At 41.1% G+C, this 22,914-nt stretch overlaps 1 protein-coding gene across 1 annotated transcript in view; it reads right to left on the bottom strand.

Moving 5' to 3' along the window:
* Positions 1–2,802: 2,802 nt before the first annotated feature.
* The window catches only part of LOC126299062 (uncharacterized), a 166,594-nt gene continuing 146,482 nt past the window's right edge, over positions 2,803–22,914 (bottom strand). The window contains exons 4-6 of the mRNA XM_049990733.1: positions 13,913–14,063; positions 13,712–13,826; positions 2,803–3,936 (exon numbers count right to left, since the gene is read on the bottom strand). Of these exons, the coding sequence (XP_049846690.1) occupies positions 3,796–3,936; positions 13,712–13,826; positions 13,913–14,063 (407 nt within the window). The 3' untranslated portion in view covers positions 2,803–3,795. The remainder of the gene's footprint in view (positions 3,937–13,711; positions 13,827–13,912; positions 14,064–22,914) is intronic.

Genomic DNA, 22,914 nt, shown 5'->3' with positions numbered 1-22,914 from the left:
CGCCATAAGTAAACATTTCATTAGTCAATAACAACAAGGCGTTTAAACACGTTTGCACAGAACAAATATCTACCTTATGGATAAGCCCCTGAAAAATTTCATAATAACGATGTTGCATAGGAACATTTTACGGATTTTTGGGAGTCCATAAATCAGGTGTTCAAATATGTTCTGACGAGTTTTATTAAATGACGAATTCCTTTATCATACAGATGGTGTCTCCATGGGTAGGCGCTTGTAGCCAGTTTGTTTATGGAGAACTTCGAAGAAAACTAGCTGTAATCTGCTAATTTAAAACCCACATTGTATTGAAAAGACGGTGACATATTTGTAGTGTCTCACCATCGTGAAGACGAAGTACAGGAATTTTTAAACCACCTAAATACCGTCCATGGAAATATTCAGTTTACAACGGAGCCCAAAAACGAGTGATGTCATTTTTGGATGTTTTGGTGTGCCGGAAAGATGATGGCGTCTTGGGACATCATGTCTGTTCGAAGCCGAACCACACAGACTTGCATTTACATGAAAATAGTTGCCACTACCCTTCCCAGACGATGGGTGTCCTCAGAACTTCACAGCGCATGTAGTTTCGCTGATGAGAGCAGTCCGCAGGGTGAGATTCTACACTTAAATGAAGTTTTTTGAAGGAGCCAGGCGCTCTCCGAAACATACGTAAAGGCACAGTGGGTAAAACCTAGGGTTTACTTACAGAATGAGGGAGATGACCAAGAGAGAGACTTAACTCCATGGTTTTCCTGCCATATGTGGGAAGCCTGTCGTCATAAATAGGTAGGACCATCACCAAGTACAAATGTGTTTTCTTCGCCTTCCACCAAATGCAGCAGCTTTTTCCATCGAAGGTAACTTTATGCTCCACTAGAGGTACACCTGATTCTTACAGCCCAATATGTCGGCACTATATAGACACCAGTCACACTGTGCTATACGACAATGTCGAAATTCTAACGCGGACCTGGTGTTTTTCAGACAGTTATGAAGGAAGCAATAAAGTCTCAATGACGTCGCAACAGTACAGTTCCTAATGGTACACAGGAATTCCATCATAGATCAACAGTATAACTACAGATTAAATTTAAGCACAGTTTCCTGACACCGAACGACTTCTTTGGTACTTTTGTATCCGTGGTCGGATGCGCAGTGACATGGTCCGCGGGATTAAAAATCACGGAGTGAGTGACGCAGATTTCAGTCTGTAGGCTCACTTGGAAAATGCAGGAATATATATCATGTGAAGGAACAGGGTTCCTGCCGCTGCACACACGAAATCTAACGTACGATTATAAGGGACTGGATAGCACCTTGATTAGAGATCAGAAAGTGAAAATAGTACAACAAAATTGATGTAATGTAGTCGAATTAAATGAGGAAATGCTGAGCTGAATATATTAGGAATTGACACACAAAGTCGGAGACGAGATTTGCTATTTGGGCAGTGAAATTGCTGACAATGGCCAGAGTGTGTAGGATATAAAATGCAGACTGGCTATTGTAAGAAATGCACTTATGAAAAATGGAAATTTGTTAACATCTAATATCAATTTAAGTGTTAGGAAGCATTTTCTGCAGGTATTTGTCTTGGGTATAGCTTTGAACGGAAGTGAAACGTTGACAATAAGAGAATCAAACAAGAAGGGAATATAAACTTTTGAAATGCGGTGCTATAGAAGATTACTGAAGATTAGGTATGTAGATCGAATAATGAGGTACAGAAATTGAGGAAAAACATTAATAGCTCAACTTGACTAAAAGAAGGCTTCCGATGATAAGCCACATCTTGAAGCATGAATAGTTCAAAATTACACTTTATTAAAGGCATTTTCAAATAAATTCTCAGCAGGTGTCCTTAGCCTCGTTAAATACTTGATATCTTCGAAGCAATGACTGTCGAACACTGACGCAAGTGGTACAATTCTATTTCACGTCCTGAAATGAATAATAGATTTTGACAATCAGCTTACGTCTTATTGCAATGGGAGTAATGCACACTGCACTTTTAACAAGAAAAAAAAATTGAGGACGCGGATGAAGTACAAAGCATCCAAGTCGTGCACAACCTTCCGCATTCTCCGTAAAGGACGGTCAGTAGTACCCAGGTATAAACAGTTCCACGTGGGCACCTTCTGGCTCGCTACAACAAGGACTGGGAAATTTGGAAGATCCTTACACGAATGGGAACTTGTGTCGGCAGGGCTAAGTCATCGCTTAAGTTATGGGGCTTCACAGGACAGTAAATGCAAGTGTGGCCCAGAGCAACCTGCGATATATGCCAATGCTGCCAGTTCTCATGCATAGAACAAGATGTATTGCTTGTCAGTAACATTGCCCGAGGTGTGGCTCGGGTTCTGTAGAAATGTTATCTGGATGTAGATTTGGTCAACTCCTTTGTCTTTTTTTTGTAATTTATATACGCAGAACTATGGTGGTTGTGTAATGTATATATTTGTGTATATTTAGCATGCTTCCGACAAGAGTAAGCGAAACACTGAAATTATGGTGCTCCATCATACAGGAACCCATGGAACAACCATTGATGGTGTGCACAGGACTCAATCACACGCAAACAGCTGTACAGTTAAATATAAGAAATGAATGGCAATGTATTCATGATACGTTCCTGGGAAAATACACTGTGCAGACCCTTAGAAACTTTCTTGCAATACATTCTGGGATTTGGTGTGCAGCACACGAAACCAACTAAAACACATTGTCAGTAAAAGATGATAAGGATGTAACATTTAACAGGATAATAAGGAGTCATAGGAAAGTATAATGAACAAATTTTCAGCACAATATTCTTTAATACTTTCCAATCATATATATTTTCGCTACGACAGTAAATACATCCACAAGAACAACAGTTAACAATAAAAAGAGGTATTTACCACTAACAGTAATTAGGTGCACTCTACTTATTACTAGCCGTCAACTATACAGTTGAAAACAATAACTTAACACATATGTACAAATTGATTTTCTAAAACATAAAATCTTTTCTTGAATGTGAGGAAAAGGAATTGTTTGTGACAATCCTTTACTGCATTCCGTAATGCGATTTAAAAGCCGCCACCATTGCAGCCAGTTTTCCTATCTACAAATGTGGTTGCGTGCACTTTCGGAAGCTATACCGTGCAATGGATGACAGTGCTACTTTTAAGAAAAAAACAGTCTAACCATAACAGACGAGGAACGATAGCTACTTAACGTGTACATCAAGCGAACTGATAACACTGTGACACACACACACACACACACACACACACACACACACACACACACACACACACACACACACACCATTCCCTGTAGCTTACAGCAAACGCCTATCGAGTATTTTGTTGTCTTCACAGTTTAGTTCAGTCAACGATCAGTCGAACCACCAGTATTTATCACAGTTAAGGACGATGCAGGTGAAATGTAATACTTTTCTGATATACCTAACCTACGAGTCTTTAAACACTAAGAGTACTTTGGTACGAAAGAGTGTAAGTTATTTTAGGACGATCGATTATGCAGAAATAGCCACACATAGTATTCGATAAATCTCTTAGTCTTGAGCAATCCAAAACGATAGGAAACATTTTTGCAAAAAGAAAATAAAAATCATCGAAGACGGACAGTATGAAACCGAAGTGGGACCATTTAAAAGTTCGCCGCATACATGAATTCAGTCTCTACGGAGGAGGACTGAGAAAAGGGCGTGTGAAGCCCGTACAGCCGCTAGGACAGCTAAGGTTGTTGGGTAGGCTACAGGTCCAGGTGGGCGCCACCAGCTCACGTCCGGTACAGCAGAGCCAATGCCGGGTGCAGCACTGCCACCAGCGCCAGGGACAGCTCCACCAGCAGCGCCGTTGGACCCACAGACGCACTCCCACCGTCTGCTCCGCATACCTTGGCGAATTTCTCGCAGTGGCCCTATAACATGCACACGTTCATCAAATTCATTCATATTTTCTCTCTCTCTCTCTCTCTCTCTCTCTCTCTCTCTCTCTCTCTCTCATATAAAGCCAACCGAACATCAGTTTGGTACTTTTCACTTCAACACACATTAAATTACGAATTTTTTTTCTTCAGGGGCACGAAAAGGAAGAAGTGGTTGGGAAGGGAGTGAGACAGGGTTGTAGCCTCTCCCCAATGTTATTCAATCTGTATATTGAGCAAGCAGCAAAGGAAACGAAAGAAAAATTTGGAGTAGGTATTAAAATCCATGGAGACGAAATAAAAAACTGAGGTTCGCCGATGACATTGTAATTCTGTCAAAGACAGCAGAGGACTTGGAAGAGCAGTTAAACGGAATGGACAGTGTCATGAAAGGAAGTTATAAGATGAACATCAACAAAAGCAAAACGAGGATAATTGAATGTAGTCGAATTAAGTCGGGTGATGCTGAGGGAATTAGATTAGGAAATGAGACGAAGTAGTAAAGGAGTTTTGTTATTTGGGGAGCAAGATAACTGATGATGATCGAAGTAGAGAGGATATAAAATGTAGACTGGCAACTGCACGGAAAGCGTTTCTGAAGAATTTGTTAACATCGAGTACAGATTTAAGTGTCAGGAAGTCGTTTCTGAAAGTATTTGTATGGAGTGTAGCCATGTATGGAAGTGAAACATGGACGATAAATAGTTTGGACAAGAAGAGAATAGAAGGTTTCGAAACGTGGTGCTACAGAAGAATGCTGAAGATTAGATGGGTAGATCACATAACTCATTAGGAGGTTCTGAATAGAATTGGGGAGGAGTTTGTGGCACAACTTAATGAGAAGAAGGGATCGGTTGGTAGGACATGTTCTGAGGCATCAGGGGATCGCCAATTTAGGACTCTCGTACATACTTATATGAAGATAAATCTGTAGTATGATGCGTTCCCAAGCATTATTCAGAAATTAAGATGGAAGTTTCACAAGCGTGTTTGAAACTACACGGTGCAGTTACATTAATGTGACTACCTCCTACGTTCGACATCAAAGCGCAATAACCACTCAGAAGGCAGATGGCAGCACTAGCAGTGAAGGGTGCATAAAGCGCATTGGGGGGGGGGGGGGGGGGGGGAAGGGTGGGGGGGTGGAGCGGAAAATAGTGCAGTCTACGTCCTAATGCCGAAACGCCGAAACATAGCAATTTACCTGACATGCAAGGGTATGATCATTGGTTTAGGGACCAAGAGTGGAAGTATTTTCGGAACGTCTTAAATTTTTAAACTGTTCGCCTGCCGACGTGGTTGAAGTACACCGTGCTTGGTTAAATGGTGCTACCCAAAACGGGCGATGACGCAATTACGGTGCACCACGGGCCATAGATAAGTGTGAACGATGACTGTGGTGATGCGTAAGGCGAATAGACGTGCAATTGTTGAGCAATTGACCGTCCAGATGAACCAAGGGGCTACCAACAGTCTTCCTAACAACCATGTAACGAATTTTGCTGTGCATGGGCCTCCACATCAGGCACCTGGTTCACGTACCCATGCTGACTGTTGTTCATTGGCAATGAAGGCTGGAATTTGCATCCCAACACCGCAACTCTACGTTCAGTGTTTGGCGTGAAGTGGCCTTTCCAGATGAATGATGTTTCATGCTCCATCGGACAGATGGCCTTTCGCATTTACTGCGTGGTACGTCTCAAAGCAAACACCCTGCGGAGATCTTGTGAGGGATTCAGGCTGCAGGAGGAAGTATTATGGTCTGGTAAATATTTTAGTAGCTTTCTCTGGGTGATCTCGTCCTTCTGGTACGCATAATGGATAAACGTAAGTACGCATCTAACCTTGGGGATTACATTCACCTCTATATGCAGTTTGTTTTTCCTCGGCACGACGGCATCTACGAGCAAGACAATGCATCGCAGCTCGCAGTGAAGCTGTATGTTTCAAAGAGCTCTGGAATGAGTTTGCCAGACATCCAGGACTAAAATGCAATCGAGAGTATGTGGGAGCACCCCGATCGGGCAGTTCGCGTCTTGGATTCTCAACCGAAAAACCTAGCTCAGCTGGCGGTGTCGGCATGGCTCCACATTCCTGTTGGTACCTTCCATAACCTGACACTCTTCCTGAACGTTTCGCAGAGGTTCCGCTGAAGAAAGCTGTTATTGAGGATTTTGACAGGTGATCGCAGTGTGACTGGACGGTTTATATGAGAGCAACTATCAAGCAGCAGCGTTAAATTAACAGTATAAGAAGACAGACTAAAATTTTGCACGTACTGCGAGTCCCGTAACAATGTGTGCCCGCCCCTGCTTGTATCCACCGTGCATGCCTGTTATGTTGTACCGGGTTTGACCATACGTTGCTCCAGAAGTGTCCCATGTCTTATGTTTTATGTTTTTGGATTGTCTATTTTAATGTGTGTGTTATCTATTGTCTGGTAAAATTTCTTTTGGTTTGTGTTTAAAGTTAGGTTTTGATTCCTTCTATTTTCACTTTTTTTGTATCTTCTACATCGTTTGGCCAATACTTGTAATTTCTGCTTCTTTTCATCTAATTGCTCTCTCTTCTTGTTGTGAGATTTTACCTAACCTTTTTCGTTTTTTGTCTGATATTTCATTTCTTACAAATTGTGTTAGCTGTCCGATGTGTCTCCTCAGTTTTTCTATTCTGATCTGTAGCTTGTGTTGCCATACTGGTTTTGTGGATTTCTTCTGTGTGTTTGTTGGTTCTGATCTCTGCTTAGTATGTGTATTTAGTATATTGAGTGCTCCTATATAAACCAGTAGTTTTAACTCTTCCATAGTTGTATTTTCATTTATTTTGTTGTGTATGACTGTTGATAGTTGTTGTTGTTTCAACTTGTGGGTTATTTAGTGGTCTATGGAACAATGGTCTAATATCTGTATTCGTGTCATTGTATTTTATATATGTTAGCTGAAATTTTTCTTCCATATCTAACGTGTGTCATTACATGTTCTATTTGTGGTTGTTCTGGTGGCCGTCTTAAGATTTCGTTTTCCTCTGTTTAATTGATGCGTGGTGTTCTTTGTTTGTTTGCTCTGGGATATTTGAGTCCATTACTGTATTTTCTTCTTCTGATTGCACATTATTTTGTTCTAGTATTTGTTGCACTTTTTGTTTGATGTTTTCTAATTCTGACTGGAGTGTCCTGTTATTTTTTATTATTACACGGGTCTGATCAGCTATTCGCTGTTCTGTTAAAAATTTTAATCCTGGGTATCTGGTAAAAAGTGTTGTGTATACTTGTGATCTGTATCCAGTTGTGTTCGTTCCTATGTTTGTTGCTTGGTAATAACAGAACATGAGCTGTCGGTTAACTTCATCTGCCCATATCATCCTCTGTATTTGTTTTCCTTCTAGAGTGGTTGCAGGAAGCATAGCCTGCAAAACACCTTTATCATTTTCTGTGTGGCTAGCAGTGTCGTTACCAATGTGGACGGGCATAGGGTTCAAGCGTCGTCCCCAACCGTGATAGCGCTTGTCCGAGGCTTCATTAGTTTTGTCCTGAACCAACTAATCACACTAAAAGGGGGTTAGCCCCATTAGTGGTTTGTTCTTTTCGTCGCCTTTTACGACTGGAAGTACAATTCCTTTTAACTGCACGGTATATGTTATATTGCACTTAGGAACTTTCGGGTAATTGAACATGTATCAATAATTACGTAATTCTGTAGTTGTATATATATAAGTTTGGATGTAGCTGTATTGCATTGATGTACTGGTGGATATTGTGTGGTATGACTCCTGTAGTTGATAGTATAATTGGTATGTCCACTTTATCCTGATGCCACATATCCTTGACTTCCTCAGGCAGTTGGATGTATTTTTCAATTTTTCTCCTGTTTTCATTTGTATATTTGTTGTATTGGGTATGGATATTTCGATTAGTTGGGTTAATTTCTTCTTTTTATTGGTGAGTGTGATGTCAGGTTTGTTATGTGGTGGTGCTTTATCTGTTATAATGGATCTGTTCCAGTTTAATTTGTATTCATCATTCTCCAGTACATTTTGTGGTGCATACTTGTATGTGGGAACGTGTTGTTTTATTAGTTTATGTTGTAAGGCAAGCTGTTTATGCATTATTTTTGCTACATTGTCATGTCTTCTGGGGTATTCTGTATTTGCTAGTATTGTACATCCGCTTGTGATGTGATCTACTGTTTGTATTTGTTGTTTGTAAAGTCTGCATTTATCTGTTGTGGTATTGGGATCTTCAATAATATGCTTGCTGTAATATCTGGCGATTATTGTTTTATCATGTATTGCAATCATGAATCCTTCCGTCTCACTGTATATATTGCCTTTTCTTAGCCATGTGGTGGATGCGTCTTGATCGATGTGTGGCTGTGTTAGATGATACGGGTGCTTGCCATGTAGTGTTTTCTTTTTCCAATTTACTTTCTTCGCATCTGTTGAAGTTATGTGATCTAAAGGGTTGTAGAAGTGGTTATGAAATTGCAGTGGTGTAGCCAATGTATTTATATGAGTGATTGCTTTGTGTATATTGCTAGTTTCTGCTCGTTCTAGAAAGAATTTTCTTAAATTGTCTACCTGTCCATAATGTAGGTTTTTTATGCCGATAAATCCCCTTCCTCCTTCCTTTCTGCTTAATGTGAATCTTTCTGTTGCTGAATGTATGTGATGTATTCTATATTTGTGGCATTGTGATCGTGTAAGTGTATTGAGTGCTTCTAGGTCTGTGTTACTCCATTTCACTACTCCAAATGCGTAGGTCAATATTGGTATAGCATAAGTATTTATAGCTTTTGTTTTGTTCCTTGCTGTCAATTCTGTTTTCAGTATTTTTGTTAGTCTTTGTCTATATTTTTCTTTTAGTTGTTCTTTAATATTTGTATTATCTATTCCTATTTTTTGTCGGTATCCTAGATATTTATAGGCATCTTTTTTCCATCGCTTCTATGCAGTCGTTGTGGTTATCCAATATGTAATCGTCTTGTTTAGTGTGTTTTCCCTTGACTATGCTATTTTTCTTACATTTGTCTGCTCCAAAAGCCATATTTATATCATTGCTGAATACTTCTGTTACCTTTAGTAATTGGTTGAGTTGTTGATTTGTTGCTGCCAGTAGTTTTAGATCATCCATGTATAGCAAATGTGTGATTTTGTGTGGGTATGGTCCAGTAATATTGTATCCATAATTTGTATTATTTAGCATGTTGGGTAGTGGGTTCAGAGCAAGGCAGAACCAGAAAAGACTTAATGAGTCTCCTTGGTATATTCCACGCATAATCTGAATTGACTGTGATGTGATATTATTTGAATTTGTTTGGATATTAAGTGTGGTTTTCCATTTTTTCATTACTATGCTTAGGAACTGTATTAATTTAGAATCTACTTTGTATATTTCCAGTATTAGTAGTAACCATGAGTGGGGTACACTGTCAAAAGTGTTTCAGTAATCAATGTATGCGTAGTGTAGCGACCTTTGTTTAGTTTTAGCTTGATATGTTACCTCTGCATCTATTATCAGTTGCTCTTTACATCCTCGTGCTCCTTTGCAACAGCCTTTTTGTTCTTCATTTATAATTTTGTTCTGTGTTTTATGTGTCATTAATATCTGTGTAATGACTGAAGTTAATATTTTGTATATTGTTGGTAGGCATGTTATGGGGCGGTATTCAGCTGGGTTTGCTGTGTCTGCTTGATCTTTAGGTTTCATATAAGTTATTCCGTGTGTAACTGCATCAGGGAATGTGTATGGATCTGCAATGTAACTGTTAAATAATTTAGTTAGATGTGAATGTGTTGAGGTGAACTTCTTTAGCCAGAAATTTGCTATTTTATCTTTTCCAGAGGCTTTCCAATTGTGAGTAGAATTAATTGCTTTAGTGACTTCCATGTTGCAAAATTATCACTTCAGGCATTTGTGGTATCATCTTGTATGTATCTGTTTCTGCCTTCTATCCACCGTGCATGCCTGTTATGTTGTACCGGGTTTGACCATATGTTGCTCCAGAAGTGTTCCATGTCTTATGCTTGGTGGATTGTCTATTTTAATGTGCGTCTTAACTATTGTCTGGTAAAATTTCTTTTGGTTTGTGTTGAATGTTTGGTTTTGTTTCCTTCTATTTTCACTTTTTTGTATCTTCTAAGTCGTTTGGCCAATGCTTGTAATGTCTGCTTCTTTTCATCAATTGCTCTATCGCTTCTTGTTGTGAGATTTTACATAACCTTTTTCGTTTTTTTTCTGACATTTGTGTTAGCTGTCCAATGTCTTTTCTCAGTTTTTCTATTCTGATCTGTAGCCTGTGTTGCCATGCTGGTTATTATTATTATTATTATTATTATTATTATTATTATTATTATTATTATTATTATTATTATTACTATTATTACTATTATTATTACTATTATTACTATTATTACTATTGCATTTAGGGCACTTATCTGCTAATTTACGATTTTTGTTGGATTCTCAGTACATCACTGTTACCCTCCGTTCTCTCTTTCTTTCTATGTCCCTCTACTTTTGTGTTTTCATCAGGAAACAATTTTTGTAATTGTTCCCTAAATGCATGTTTTCTATCTTTTTGTTGCTACTCCTAACTTCTATAAACCACAAAAATTTTTTTAACTTTGGTCAAATCAACTGAATATTTTTTGTCATTATGTTGTCATCTATTCTATTTAAGTGGCCATAAAATGTAATACACCGTGTTCTTATTGTATCTATAATATTTTCAGATTTTCCCCTACACCACCTTAGTTACTTCTCAATTTCCAAATCCTATTTTCGTACTTCCGATCAAAAACTTCTGGAATTATTCTTCGTTCTTTCGGCTCCGAATCATGTAACTGTTTGGCTGTGTTTGTGACTAGACAATCAGAGGCATAAAGATGTCAGTTTTTAATCACCACATTGTAATGCCTCAGTTTTCTGTTAACAAGAAATTACATTTTCTCTGGCTCAGGTACTTTATCTGAAGCTTTTAGCTGGTTTATTTCTCCCTAAGTTTTAAATTCTGAAACTGATTTTATTTTTTCATATTTTGATTCCATATATTTTGGTGCACCTGTAACGTTGGTAATCTTCAGTGTTTTCTGTAGACGAAATATGTAACTCATTTTCCGTTACCTCTTGCAGGATGTTTATCTGTTCTGTTTCACCTTGCAGGTTTTCCGCTAAGACTGCTAAATCACGAGGAGAAGCTAAGCAGTAACTCCCCCCAAGTTTCCCTTTATTCCATCCTCTTCTGTTCTTTTCATGAATTCTCGTACTTTCTTCAAAACAGTTGAATAAGAACAACACAGACCATCCCCATGCCTCTCGCCTGTTTCATTTTAAAAAGATTTTGATATTGCATCTTAAATTTTAACTTTGAAAATGGTATTAGTCCAAGTGTGCTTAATGACTGCCAATGTTTTATTGATATCTCCAAATTATTCTAGGACAAAAAAAAGTTCAAATGTGTGTGAAATCTTATGGGACTTAAATGCTAAGGTCATCAGTCTCTAAGCTTACACACTGCTTAACCTAAATTATCCTAAGGACAAACACACACACGCCCATGCCCCAGGGAGGACTCGAACCTCCGCCGAGACCAGCCGCACAGTCCATGACTGCAGCGCCAAAGACCACTCTGCTAATCCCGAGCATTCTAGGACAGTGAGTAGTGTATCTTATGACGGATTTTTTTTTTTAAATCAAGAAAGGGTATGTGGTGTCACCGCCAGACACCACACTTGCTAAGTGGTAGCCTTTAAATCGGCCGCGGTCTGGTAGTATACGTCGGACCCGCATGTCGCCACTATCAATGATTGCAGACAGAGCACCGCCACACGACAGGTCTAGAGAGACTTCCTAGCACTCAGCCCCAGTTGTACAGCCGACTGTTAGCGATGGTTCACTGACTACGATCTCATTTGCCGAGACAATAGTTAGCATAGCCTTCAGCTACGTTATTTGCTACGACCTAGCAAGGCGCCAGTATCCGTACTATTGATATTGTAAATCATGTACCATAAGGTACCTCACTCCAGCCTGCGTGAGCTGAGACGCGTGCATTTCGGCCTCCTTTAGAAAAACACGGTTGGCTCTTCTGCCAACCATAACAGGGTACAAGAAGATCTTAATATATTCCAATACACTGAAGCGCCAAAGAAACTCGTATAGGCATGCGTATTCAAATACAGGGATTTGTAAACAGACTGAATACAGCGCTGCGGTAGGCAACGCCTATGTAAGGCAAGTATTTGGAGCAGTTGTTGGATAGGCTACTGCTGCTACAATGGCTGGTTATCAAGACTTAAGAGAATTTGAATGTACTGCTATAGTCTGTGCACGAGCGATGGGATACAGCACCTCCGAGGTAGAGATTAAGTGGGGATTTTCCAGTACGACCATTTCACGAGTGTACCGTTAATCTCCGACACTGCTGCTGCCGGAAAAATGTCCTGCAAGAACGGGACCACAGATGACTGAAGAGAATCTCAACGTGACAGATGTGCAACCCTCCCGAAAATTGCTGTAGATTTCAATGCAGAACCACCAAGAAGTGCCGACGTGCGAACCATTCTATGACATCACCGATATGGGCTTTCGGAGCGGAAGGCCCACTCGTGTACCCTTAATGACCGCACAACAGAGCTTAAGCCTCACCTAGGCCCGTCAACACCGACATTGGACTGGAAGTATGTTGCCTGATCGGTCGAGTCCCGTTTCAAATTGTATTGAGCGGATGGACGTGTATGGGTATGGAGACAACTTCATGATTCCATAGACCCTGCATGTCAGCAGAGGACTGTTCATGCTGGTGGAGGCTATGTAATGTTTTAGGGTGTGTGCAGTTTGAGTGATATGGGAATACTGATACGTCTAAATACGACTATGACAGTTGAGTCGTACGTAAGAATCCTGTCTGATCACCTACATCCATTCATATCTATAGTGGCCACAGAAACACTTTTCTGAGTTTAAACATTTCCGCTGGCCACCGAACTACTCAGACACGAACGTTTGAGCATATCTAGTATGCCTTGCAACATGCTGTTCGGAAGAGATCTCTACTCCCTCGCACTCTTAACGGATTTATGGCCAGCCCTGCAGATTCATGGTGTCACGTCCCTGCAGCACTACCTCAGACATTATTTGAGTCCATGCCACGTCGTGTTGCGGCATTTCTGTGTGTTCGTGGGGGCGCTGCACTATATTAGACAGGTGCACCAGTTTTTTGGCTGTTTAGTGTGTAATCATACTTTGATTAGATCGTTGGTTAGTACACTGGCTCTGCTTATTTTTGGGAGGTAATACCCACAATACCCACAATACCCACAATACCCACAATACCCACAATACCCACAATACCCACAATACCCACAATACCCACAATACCCACAATACCCACAATACCCACAATACCCACAATACCCACAATACCCACAATACCCACAATACCCACAATACCCACAATACCCACAATACCCACAATACCCACAATACCCACAATACCCACAATACCCACAATACCCACAATACCCACAATACCCACAATACCCACAATACCCACAATACCCACAATACCCACAATACCCACAATACCCACAATACCCACAATACCCACAATACCCACAATACCCACAATACCCAGTTCTGACTTTTCTTCCCTTCGACACACTAATTTAGTATGTGTGTATAGAACACAATGCCTGATAGACAGTAGTACCGACGCAGCTGGACTTGGTAAGGCACTAAGAACTTAAAGTAGCAAAGTGAGGGGTTAAGTACCTCGACAAGCGGCCTGGCCATGCGGTCGAGGAAGTGCTTGGTGAAGTTGGCAGTGGCTACGCCGCAACCGCTGAGCGCCGCCGTCGTGGAGCAAGTTAGGTACTGCTGGAACGAGCTGCAACACCGACATCGCATTTCAGTTTGTCATACTGAGGACTATGCATGTGACTAGTTGGTCCATTGTGATGGATAGGTACTGACCAGCAGACTTGCTGCAGCTTGGCGTCCGACTCCTGCTGGGACCGCGGCTCGGCGCTGGGCACGTTCTGGCGGATCGCCTCCTGGTAGTCCGAGGCGCAGTCCTCGTTCCGCAGGTTCACCTCGCGCATGCACGGTGCGTGCACCAGGTACTCTGCAACACAACGTTCCCTTTTTTATTCATCCATACATCAACTAGATGCTACAACTGCTGCTTTTTAAACTAATAGGCCACGACTGGAACTGTCAGCTGTGTGTAATCTTACACCACTACCGACAGTTCGCCGGTTGCGAGAGTTGTTCCTTTGCACACACTTAAGCCGTCGGCACACGGACCGTGTATCCGAACGTTGAGCGTGCCGAGTTTCTGACGTCATAGCGTGGAATAGCATGCTCGGGAGTCTTTCTGAACGTGCAGAGCAACATCTGGCATGTCAGATATTCTGAGCGTGCGTCTGAGCGTTGACCAATGAGATTGCATAGCGCCACCTACGTCACACGCACGCCGTCTCCCTTCAGTACAGAGTTGTGAGGCGCCATATTGGCGTTTATTTCAAGTCTATACGTATATATGCCGTTCCTGAGCACCAGCAAATTGAGAATCACTGGAAAACCCCGTTGTTAGTTGTGTGATTCGTTCCAATAAAATTATGAGAAACATCATATTCATGGCAAAAGAATTATTGTAACCTGCGTATTGTGAGAGTAAGCTATTTGAAGGCAGTGACACACTGAAGATCCACCAAAAACTCATTGTTCTTGGTACAATTTGTTATAATTAAATTTCAATTAGTAACTTATCTACGATTAACGGTTTTAGCAAGTGCTAACACGATATGATTAAGTAGATAAATTGAGTTTTGGGTTTAGCGTATTGGGTAGCGTCTTTGTCCAAGAAGAACCTTTTGTTGGGGTGGTGGTTCGCGTCTTAACACGTCCAATTTTTTTTTACCTAACATTAGCGGTTATTAGGTTCTGATACTTTATTATTAGTTTAATATAAGTATATGCTATAATATTTGATGTTATGTAAATATAAGTTCACCGTTTTTTGAGGGGTGACTGTTCGATTGGCTTAATCTACAGGACAGCTTGCGTTACTTGTATAAAGTTATTTTGTTCCTTTTTCTTTTACGCTTCGTGATTCACACGTTACAAAGATTCTGCTACTGGGTAGGAACAGTGATGAAGTAAGCCTGACATTGGGGTTTTACTAAAATGTGGGAATGATGAAACGTTTATCGTATGCAGAGAAGTATTCTAAATTTGTAACTCAGCGTTAATGTTCGACAGAACGGTCCGTGTGCCGACGGTTTTAAGCCATCCTCACATAGGTCGACAGACTGTTGGTAGACGATGGTCTGGTCGACAAGATAAGAATTTATGAGAAGCCATATTGGATTTCGTAGTTTTCAGTTGGACCCCAACCTTGGGGGTTTTTTGTGTTGTAACATACATACTCTGAAGAACTGCTGCTTCAGAGCACCGGTACGTTAATCTTTCCTCGAACACTCGTTATTGATAACTGCTGCATTAAAATGACAGTGGTTAAAGAATTTTCGCATTTGGTGTATTCGTTTCGTAACTTGTATATTGTGGAAGTACGTTATTTTAAGGTCACAGAACATGTTTATTTTTCAGAAACGCGTTATTCTTACAACATTGTGTTACGTTTAAATGTCTTAATAACATACCGACGATTAAAGCCTACAAGACACGGTAACATAAAAGATATGGTTATATGTTACACAAATTCAGCATAGTGTAGCAGATAGAGGTGTGTAGTTACGAAGTCTAATTTATTCACGTCCGGCTTTAACCAAATTTTTTTTATTCGCCTTCGCGTCTTTAAACTTTTATAACTTTATATAATTACTGACTTGACGTAGAACTTTACTGTTTGTCTTATGACATCTCCTTGTGTGTTGACATTTTTATACTACAGAGAGAACAACGTCTAACATATGGACAAGGGAGTAAATTTACGTTTTTACAGAGCTAGTGTAGAATTTTTACATCCCTCGATTTTCGTTAACTCTGATTTGAGAGCCAGATGCAGCCAACAACTGCCACCGGAGGGCGCTGCAGTCACAAATCATGATGCACGAGCACGTGCCGTGTGATGCACGAGCTCATTTCTAAGCGCGCACCAACCAAATCGTGAACTTCGTCTGGCGTGGTTCACTACAAGAAACACATCTTGTGTGAGGACGGCTTTAGAGAGGTTTGCAGCGCGAAAGTAGTTAGTGTCCCAGGCGAGTCTGCTCGCTCGTGCGAGCATTGAGTAGAGCGTGGGGATAGAAGTTTTATTATGGCGGTAACAAGCAGCTAACAAGCAGCTATCAGTCGGCGCATGGACTGTTACGCCACAGAGGGGAACAGGAGACGCTCTTACATCATTGTTTTGAACAATTCGTGTGGGCAGTTTTCTTATTTTTACATTTAATCTTTGATATCACCTAGCTCTTTCGCATCACGAGAAAGCATTTCGCACAATTCACCAGACAAGCTATGAGCAATAATGAAAAAAGGGGAATCCCTAAACATATATACGAACACCAGAATTAGAACTGGCACGGGGAAAGGAGTAACACCTGAATTACAAACAAATTCAGGAGCGAAACGAGGGTGTAGCTCGTCACTAACGTCACTATTATATAGATGCCATGATCAAGAATGCAAAGAGATCGAACACCATAAGGTATAAATATTGGGAGGAATAAATAAATTAACACGATTTTATTTGCGGATAATCAAATGGCTCTACGTTAACTTAAGCTACAATCTGGTTACTTATAAATAAAAACCGTGGCCTTTTTAGGTAGTCTCCCAGTACGAACAAAAATAGTCCTCAGTGATGAACTAATAGAACAGGTAGCCCATTTCAAGTACGTGAAAAGTGACATTTGATGAGGATGTGGAAATATAGGAAAGAACTAATACTTACCCTATGTTTGGAGCACAATAAGGAGAACACTGAAGGATAAGGCAAGGAGAGAGACAACCGAACTTTTATAAAGTCATGGTAGTTCCCACTGTATTATATGTGGCGGGAAGTTGGACGCTAAGGAAGATTTAAGTAACTAGAAGAGATAAAGACTGTACTAGGGAATAAAAAATTAGAAACGAAGTAATAAGGGAAGAATTAGGGATGCAATTAATAACACAAGAGATAACCCAGTATCAAGAAAAACGACGAACACTTGCACTTCGTTCAAGGTGGTTCAAATGGCCCTCAGCACTATGGGACTGAAGTTCTTTGGTCATCAGTCCCCTAGAACTTAGAACTACCTAAACTTAACTAACCTAAGGACATCACACACATCCATGCCCGAGGCAGGATTCGAACCTGCGACCGTAGCGGTCGCGCGGTTCCAGACTGTAGCGCCGAGAACCGCATGGCCACTGCGGCCAGACTTGCACTTCGTACGTCACCACAAAGACTTCATATAAACTAGCAATCTATTACAAACCATGGGGGGGGGGGCGCAAGAAATGTGGAATGTGGGAAGACCGAGGAAAAGATTGAGAGACTGGAACAGGTCCTCGGCCTGACCCTGGAGTGGTAGAAGAAGGAAGAGTAGGAGAAGAATCAACGTTGTATTTAGTGATGTGGACTACTTACGAAATCTGTACACTCAAATAGCTACGTTTAACAATTTCTAAGAATATGAAACGGAATGATCACATACGCTTAAAAGTAAGTAAACCAGATGGTAGACTTCTGTCCACTGATGGAACACTGTGAAAATGCAGTGTCACAAAGAATTGTACAAGAGACTCATATTGTTGAAGTATTGCTACTTACAAATCTAAAAAAATAAAGTAACAGGAAGTAAGGACGAATACGCAACAGTAACATGGCAGTACTCTGCACACACCAGACAAGCTCGCACACTTCTCAGTGAGACAAGCAGAGTGACGGAGCCTAACACCAAGTCCAGTTGACAAAAATCTACCATCACACTATAAGGGGGGCACATATATTGACCACTAAATTTCCACAAAGACGTAAGGCTAACAGCAGAAGAAGAAGAAGAAGAAAAAAACAAAAACTGGTGAGGTTTAGTTCAAAACAGTACAGACTACCTTTACCAGTCATATAGAAATACCACTGTGCGCTCTATGAATCTACACAGCTTCGCAGCTAGCGCGTGGGCACACAGATTCAACATGGTCACCAAGAAAGCATCAGTTAGGCGAGGGCAAAGAAGTGTCCTGCTTAGGACATCAGGAGCCTTCGGCACCATCTCAGTGGATACACTGATCGTGGTGCTCGGAATGTGCCCGATACATATCACAATAAAATACAGAACTGCAAAGTACAGGTTAAAGCGGAAACTAAGTAAGGTACACTCAACAGCTACTGTAGCTATCTAGGTGACACGTCACTTTAGAAGTTTGCGTTTTGAAAGGTGAGTGGAATGTAAGTGATAAGGGAAGTGACTTCCTCCCTGAAATAAGGCAGTGATTGAAAATGAAACACAGACCTCATCTAACGCACTTAAAGCCTCTTAGTCTGAGACACCTAAACGCATATGCGTGGAAGATGGTTCCCAGAACACACTGTCTTCTGCGGACAATACGCGAACAACTGACATACACTACACTTGACTACACAGAATCAGAAGTACATATATACAAAGCAGTACGAAAGCAAGATGGTTCAAATGGCTCTGAGCACTATGGGACTTAACATCTGAGGTCATCACTCCCCTACAACTTAGAACTACTTATACCTAACTAACCTAAGGACATCACGAACATTCCATGCCAGAGGCAGGATTCGAACCTGCGACAGTAGCAGCAGCGCGGTTCCGGACTGAAGCGCCTAGAACTGCTCTGCCACAATGGCCGGTTCGAGAGCTAGAACAATGGGTACAATCATATGCATTAACAAACAGTATTTCAAAACTAAGGCATGAAGCGTACCCGCAAACACGACATAAGAGACATGCCTATATGAAACGCAACAACGATTTCCAGAGGGTGGACAGCGACACCCACAGTGACACTGAAGAGGCTGAGGGAGATGGGTTTCAACAGTAAATTAGACACCCAGAATTATGGATACGACATGACATACCCAAATGCACTGACCAACTGTACGTATGAGTCAAATAATAGTTAAGGATTACGAATACCTGAGTAAATGTAGTGTAAGGTGCTGGCAATCTAGCCAAGGACGCACTCAGTGCTCTACATAGACGAATGGCTAATGTTAATGCACCGGATTAGCAATACTATTTTTCTTTCCAGTAACTATATAATATTTTGTTGTGACTGGCAGTCAACAGCACGAAGGAACATTCCGAGGTATTCACCGCCAGTCACAGTTGGTGATGGCATTAACAAGTCTCTCCTCTACCCTGTCACCTTTTTACATTCTTCTTAAAAAAAATTTAATTATATTTCAACTTATCTGTTATTTTAAAGTATTTATACTGTGTCAAATACTACGCATGAAAACTAAACAAGAAACTGCGAAAAACATGACAAAACCTGTAATACGTACTACCTGTTTTAAAGTATCAGTTAACTGGTCTAAACTTTCTATAACAAATAAATAAGTGAACTCAGACCCTCGAATGTCAGACGAAGATAAGCGGCAGAAGTTAAGAAGGAAAAAAAAAAAACAGGAAACTTACCCCAGACATCCCATGCCTGGGATCGAAGCACAATTTCCCATACTGAAGAAGTGTTCTAACATCCGTCGCCTAATAGAAGTACGGCGAAACAAGACACCCAGAGGACAGACCGAAAATATAAAGAACGAGCCTTCTGCTGGTTACCAACTACATAACCAGACTTTCGAGATTGTAGATAAACCACGAAATGGCGTTAAGTGGTGCAAACGTAACTTGCAGCTGTATGTGGAGAACGTCAAGATGCACATCACACCACCACCTTCAAATGAGCGAAGCTATCAATGACCTGCAAACAGAGTGACGTAGTTCCAATAATGCCCAAGTAATCAAGACTGAGGAATTATTGAGATCTTAATCCATATGACGAGCATCGTTCTATATATCCAAATGAGTTGTAGATACGTAGTCAGTCTGGACCTCCTGGAAAGCTACGCGCTTTAGCACTCCGCTTTCGCGATCCGGGGAGAAGCTCCGTCCCGAATCGAATCCGCCTGGCAGATAACGACGAGGCCGATGTGCCGACCATTCTAGATGTAGTTGTTAGATGGTTTCCCACATACGACTAGGTGAACAACCGGCTCGCATTCACGTCCCACCTTAATTACACGATTTTGAAACATTTTATAAATGCGCGCACACTTTCGCGCGCAGTTTGGGTGACAAATTCCGTCCCAGGAAGGGAAATATTTGCGGCAGGAGGGTATCCAGTCACCCCCCTACCACTAACTTTGCCAAAGCAGAAAATTAACATACCAGCCTTTGTGGCAAAACGAGCGCTGTAGCACTGTGAGAGATACAGAGGTGAGTGAGTATGCCGGGACTTACGGCAGTTCACTCCTACTAGCACCACGTCATCATCACACACCTATGAGTAACATACAAAGTATTGTGCTGCAATCAAAGAAGAAAATTAAAATAACTTTCCACGGGCTTCAATATATCAGTGTTAACACTGCGAAGTCTCAGAATGACCTAATGGAAATAATGTGCTAAATATGTTATTTTTAGAGAAAATAAGTGGAACTAAAAAACGCAGCCAGTAACTAAAAATTGTCAATGTGCAAATATGTGTGTCTCAATCAAATGTTACGAGTCTCAACTTGATTCGTGCAATATTTTGGTCAAAATTGGCCTTTTTTACGAAAATTTGAAGGTGCTAAATATTAGACTCAGAAAGGTAAAAATTAGCTTGTAGCCTCAGCTTTATATAAACATTAACTATGGGACTCCATTAAGCTACTTCTATTAATTTTCAAGTTATTCAGAAGAACAATTTTGGAACAAAAATGTACTTACCATATATTAAGTATCATTTGTATTTGTAATACAAATTTCTAATTACTCGGTTACATTCATTAAATAATACAGCTGTACCAAGTTTCAAGACTTTAGTGTAAGTAATATATACAAAGACTCTTATAAAGGCAGTCCAGAGGTCATGTTATAATGTCAATTCCGTTCTAAAAATTCTAGACGGCAAAGTTCAAATGCAGTAGAGCTAAAACTGTTTTAGTAACTAAAGCCAACTTAATTACATACATATAAAAATTATGAAGATTAATTAATACGTGTCCGAGAAAGCAGACATTTAGATGCAGTTACCTGTACCTAGGGCTGTTGACAGCAGACGTTCCGTTCAGCGAGCCGCTGCGCCCATATATAAATAAGGCCAGAGAGGCAGTAAGAGACTTCGCGCCGAGCTCTCAATATGTCCGCGTCAGTCAACGCCGGCATACGCTGTGCCTCGGATGACGTCAGAGCTAGGCACCTACCAAATGTGTTTTCGGTAAAATTAGGAAATGAACTCGCGAGGACTGTACACCGACCTGGATCGCTTGGATTTCACAGAAGCAACTGTTTGTGTGCTGCCCGTAATGCTGACGAAACCCCGTGCCAAGTGGCGAGATTAATTTCCACTTTTGTAGCGATCAATTAACTTTGATGACCAGATGTCAGGGCAACAGATCATTTTACGTGGAACATCCCGTATAGGTCTCCTCCGAACTGCTACTAGCGCTGTTTATAATAGCGACATCATCATAATCATGATTATTATTATGATGTTTGTGTGGACTTTTACTGAATATATTGATCAGTTAGAACTCTAAACTTTTATTTATAGTCATCGTTCCCCATACCGCTCAATAAAGAGCAAGAAGGAACATTTTCTTTCAGTAAGCACAAAGAGTAATGTGGTCACTATGTTCTCCATCGCTTTCTGGCTGACCGCAAAAATAGTTTTCTGGTTCTCGGAAACCTTAATTAACCCGCAGCCCAACACCTCGTTAAGATCTGCAGCTACACGACTACTCTGAAATTCACATTTAAGTGTCTGGCAGAGGGTTCGTCGAACCACCTAAGCTCCACTCTCGAACAGCGCGCGGGAAAAAACGAACACTTAAATCTTTCCACGCGAGCTCTTGACTTCACTTATTACTATGAGAGTTTCTCCTTAAGTAGATGGGCGCCACCAAAATATTTTTGCATTCGCAAGATAGTGATCGAAATTTCATGAGGAGATCCTGTCAGCCTTTATTTTATTGGTTGCCACACCAATTAGGTTATTCGTGACACTCCCCTCCCCTCCCCCCCCCCCCCCAATAATGCCTAAGTAATCAAGACTGATGAATTATTGAGATCTTAATCCATATGACGAGTATCGTTCTATATATCCAAATGAGTTGTAGATACGTAGTCAGTCTGGACCTCCTGGAAAGCTACGCGCTTTAGCACTCCGCTTTCGCGATCCGGGGAGAAGCTCCGTCCCGAATCGAATCCGCCTGGCAGATAACGACGAGGCCGATGTGCCGACCATTCTAGATGTAGTAGGTAGATGGTTTCCCACATACGACTAGGTGAACAACCGGCTCGCATTCACGTCCCACCTTAATTACACGATTTTGAAACATTTTATAAATGCGCGCACACTTTCGCGCGCAGTTTGGGTGACAAATTCCGTCCCAGGAAGGGAAATATTTGCGGCAGGAGGGTATCCAGTCAACCCCCCTACCACTAACTTTGCCAAAGCAGAAAATTAACATACCAGCCTATGTGGCAAAACGAGCGCTGTAGCACTGTGAGAGATACAGAGGTGAGTGAGTATGCCGGGACTTACGGCAGTTCACTCCTACTAGCACCACGTCATCATCACACACCTATGAGTAACATACAAAGTATTGTGCTGCAATTAAAGAAGGAAATTAAAAATTAAAAAACTTTCCACGGGCTTCAATATATCCCCCCCCCCCCCAAAGGTCATTGTTCAGTGTGTTGGGAACGGCTGTGATGTGGGGTCTGAGTGGGGAATGGTCGAGTGGGGGGTGCCCCAGTGATCAGTGTTGCGGCTGCTCCTGTTCC

Source organism: Schistocerca gregaria, chromosome X (assembly GCF_023897955.1).
Source record: "Schistocerca gregaria isolate iqSchGreg1 chromosome X, iqSchGreg1.2, whole genome shotgun sequence".
In the NCBI taxonomy this organism is placed as follows: Eukaryota; Metazoa; Arthropoda; class Insecta; order Orthoptera; family Acrididae; genus Schistocerca; species Schistocerca gregaria.
This window is presented reverse-complemented; position numbering and strand designations above follow the sequence as displayed.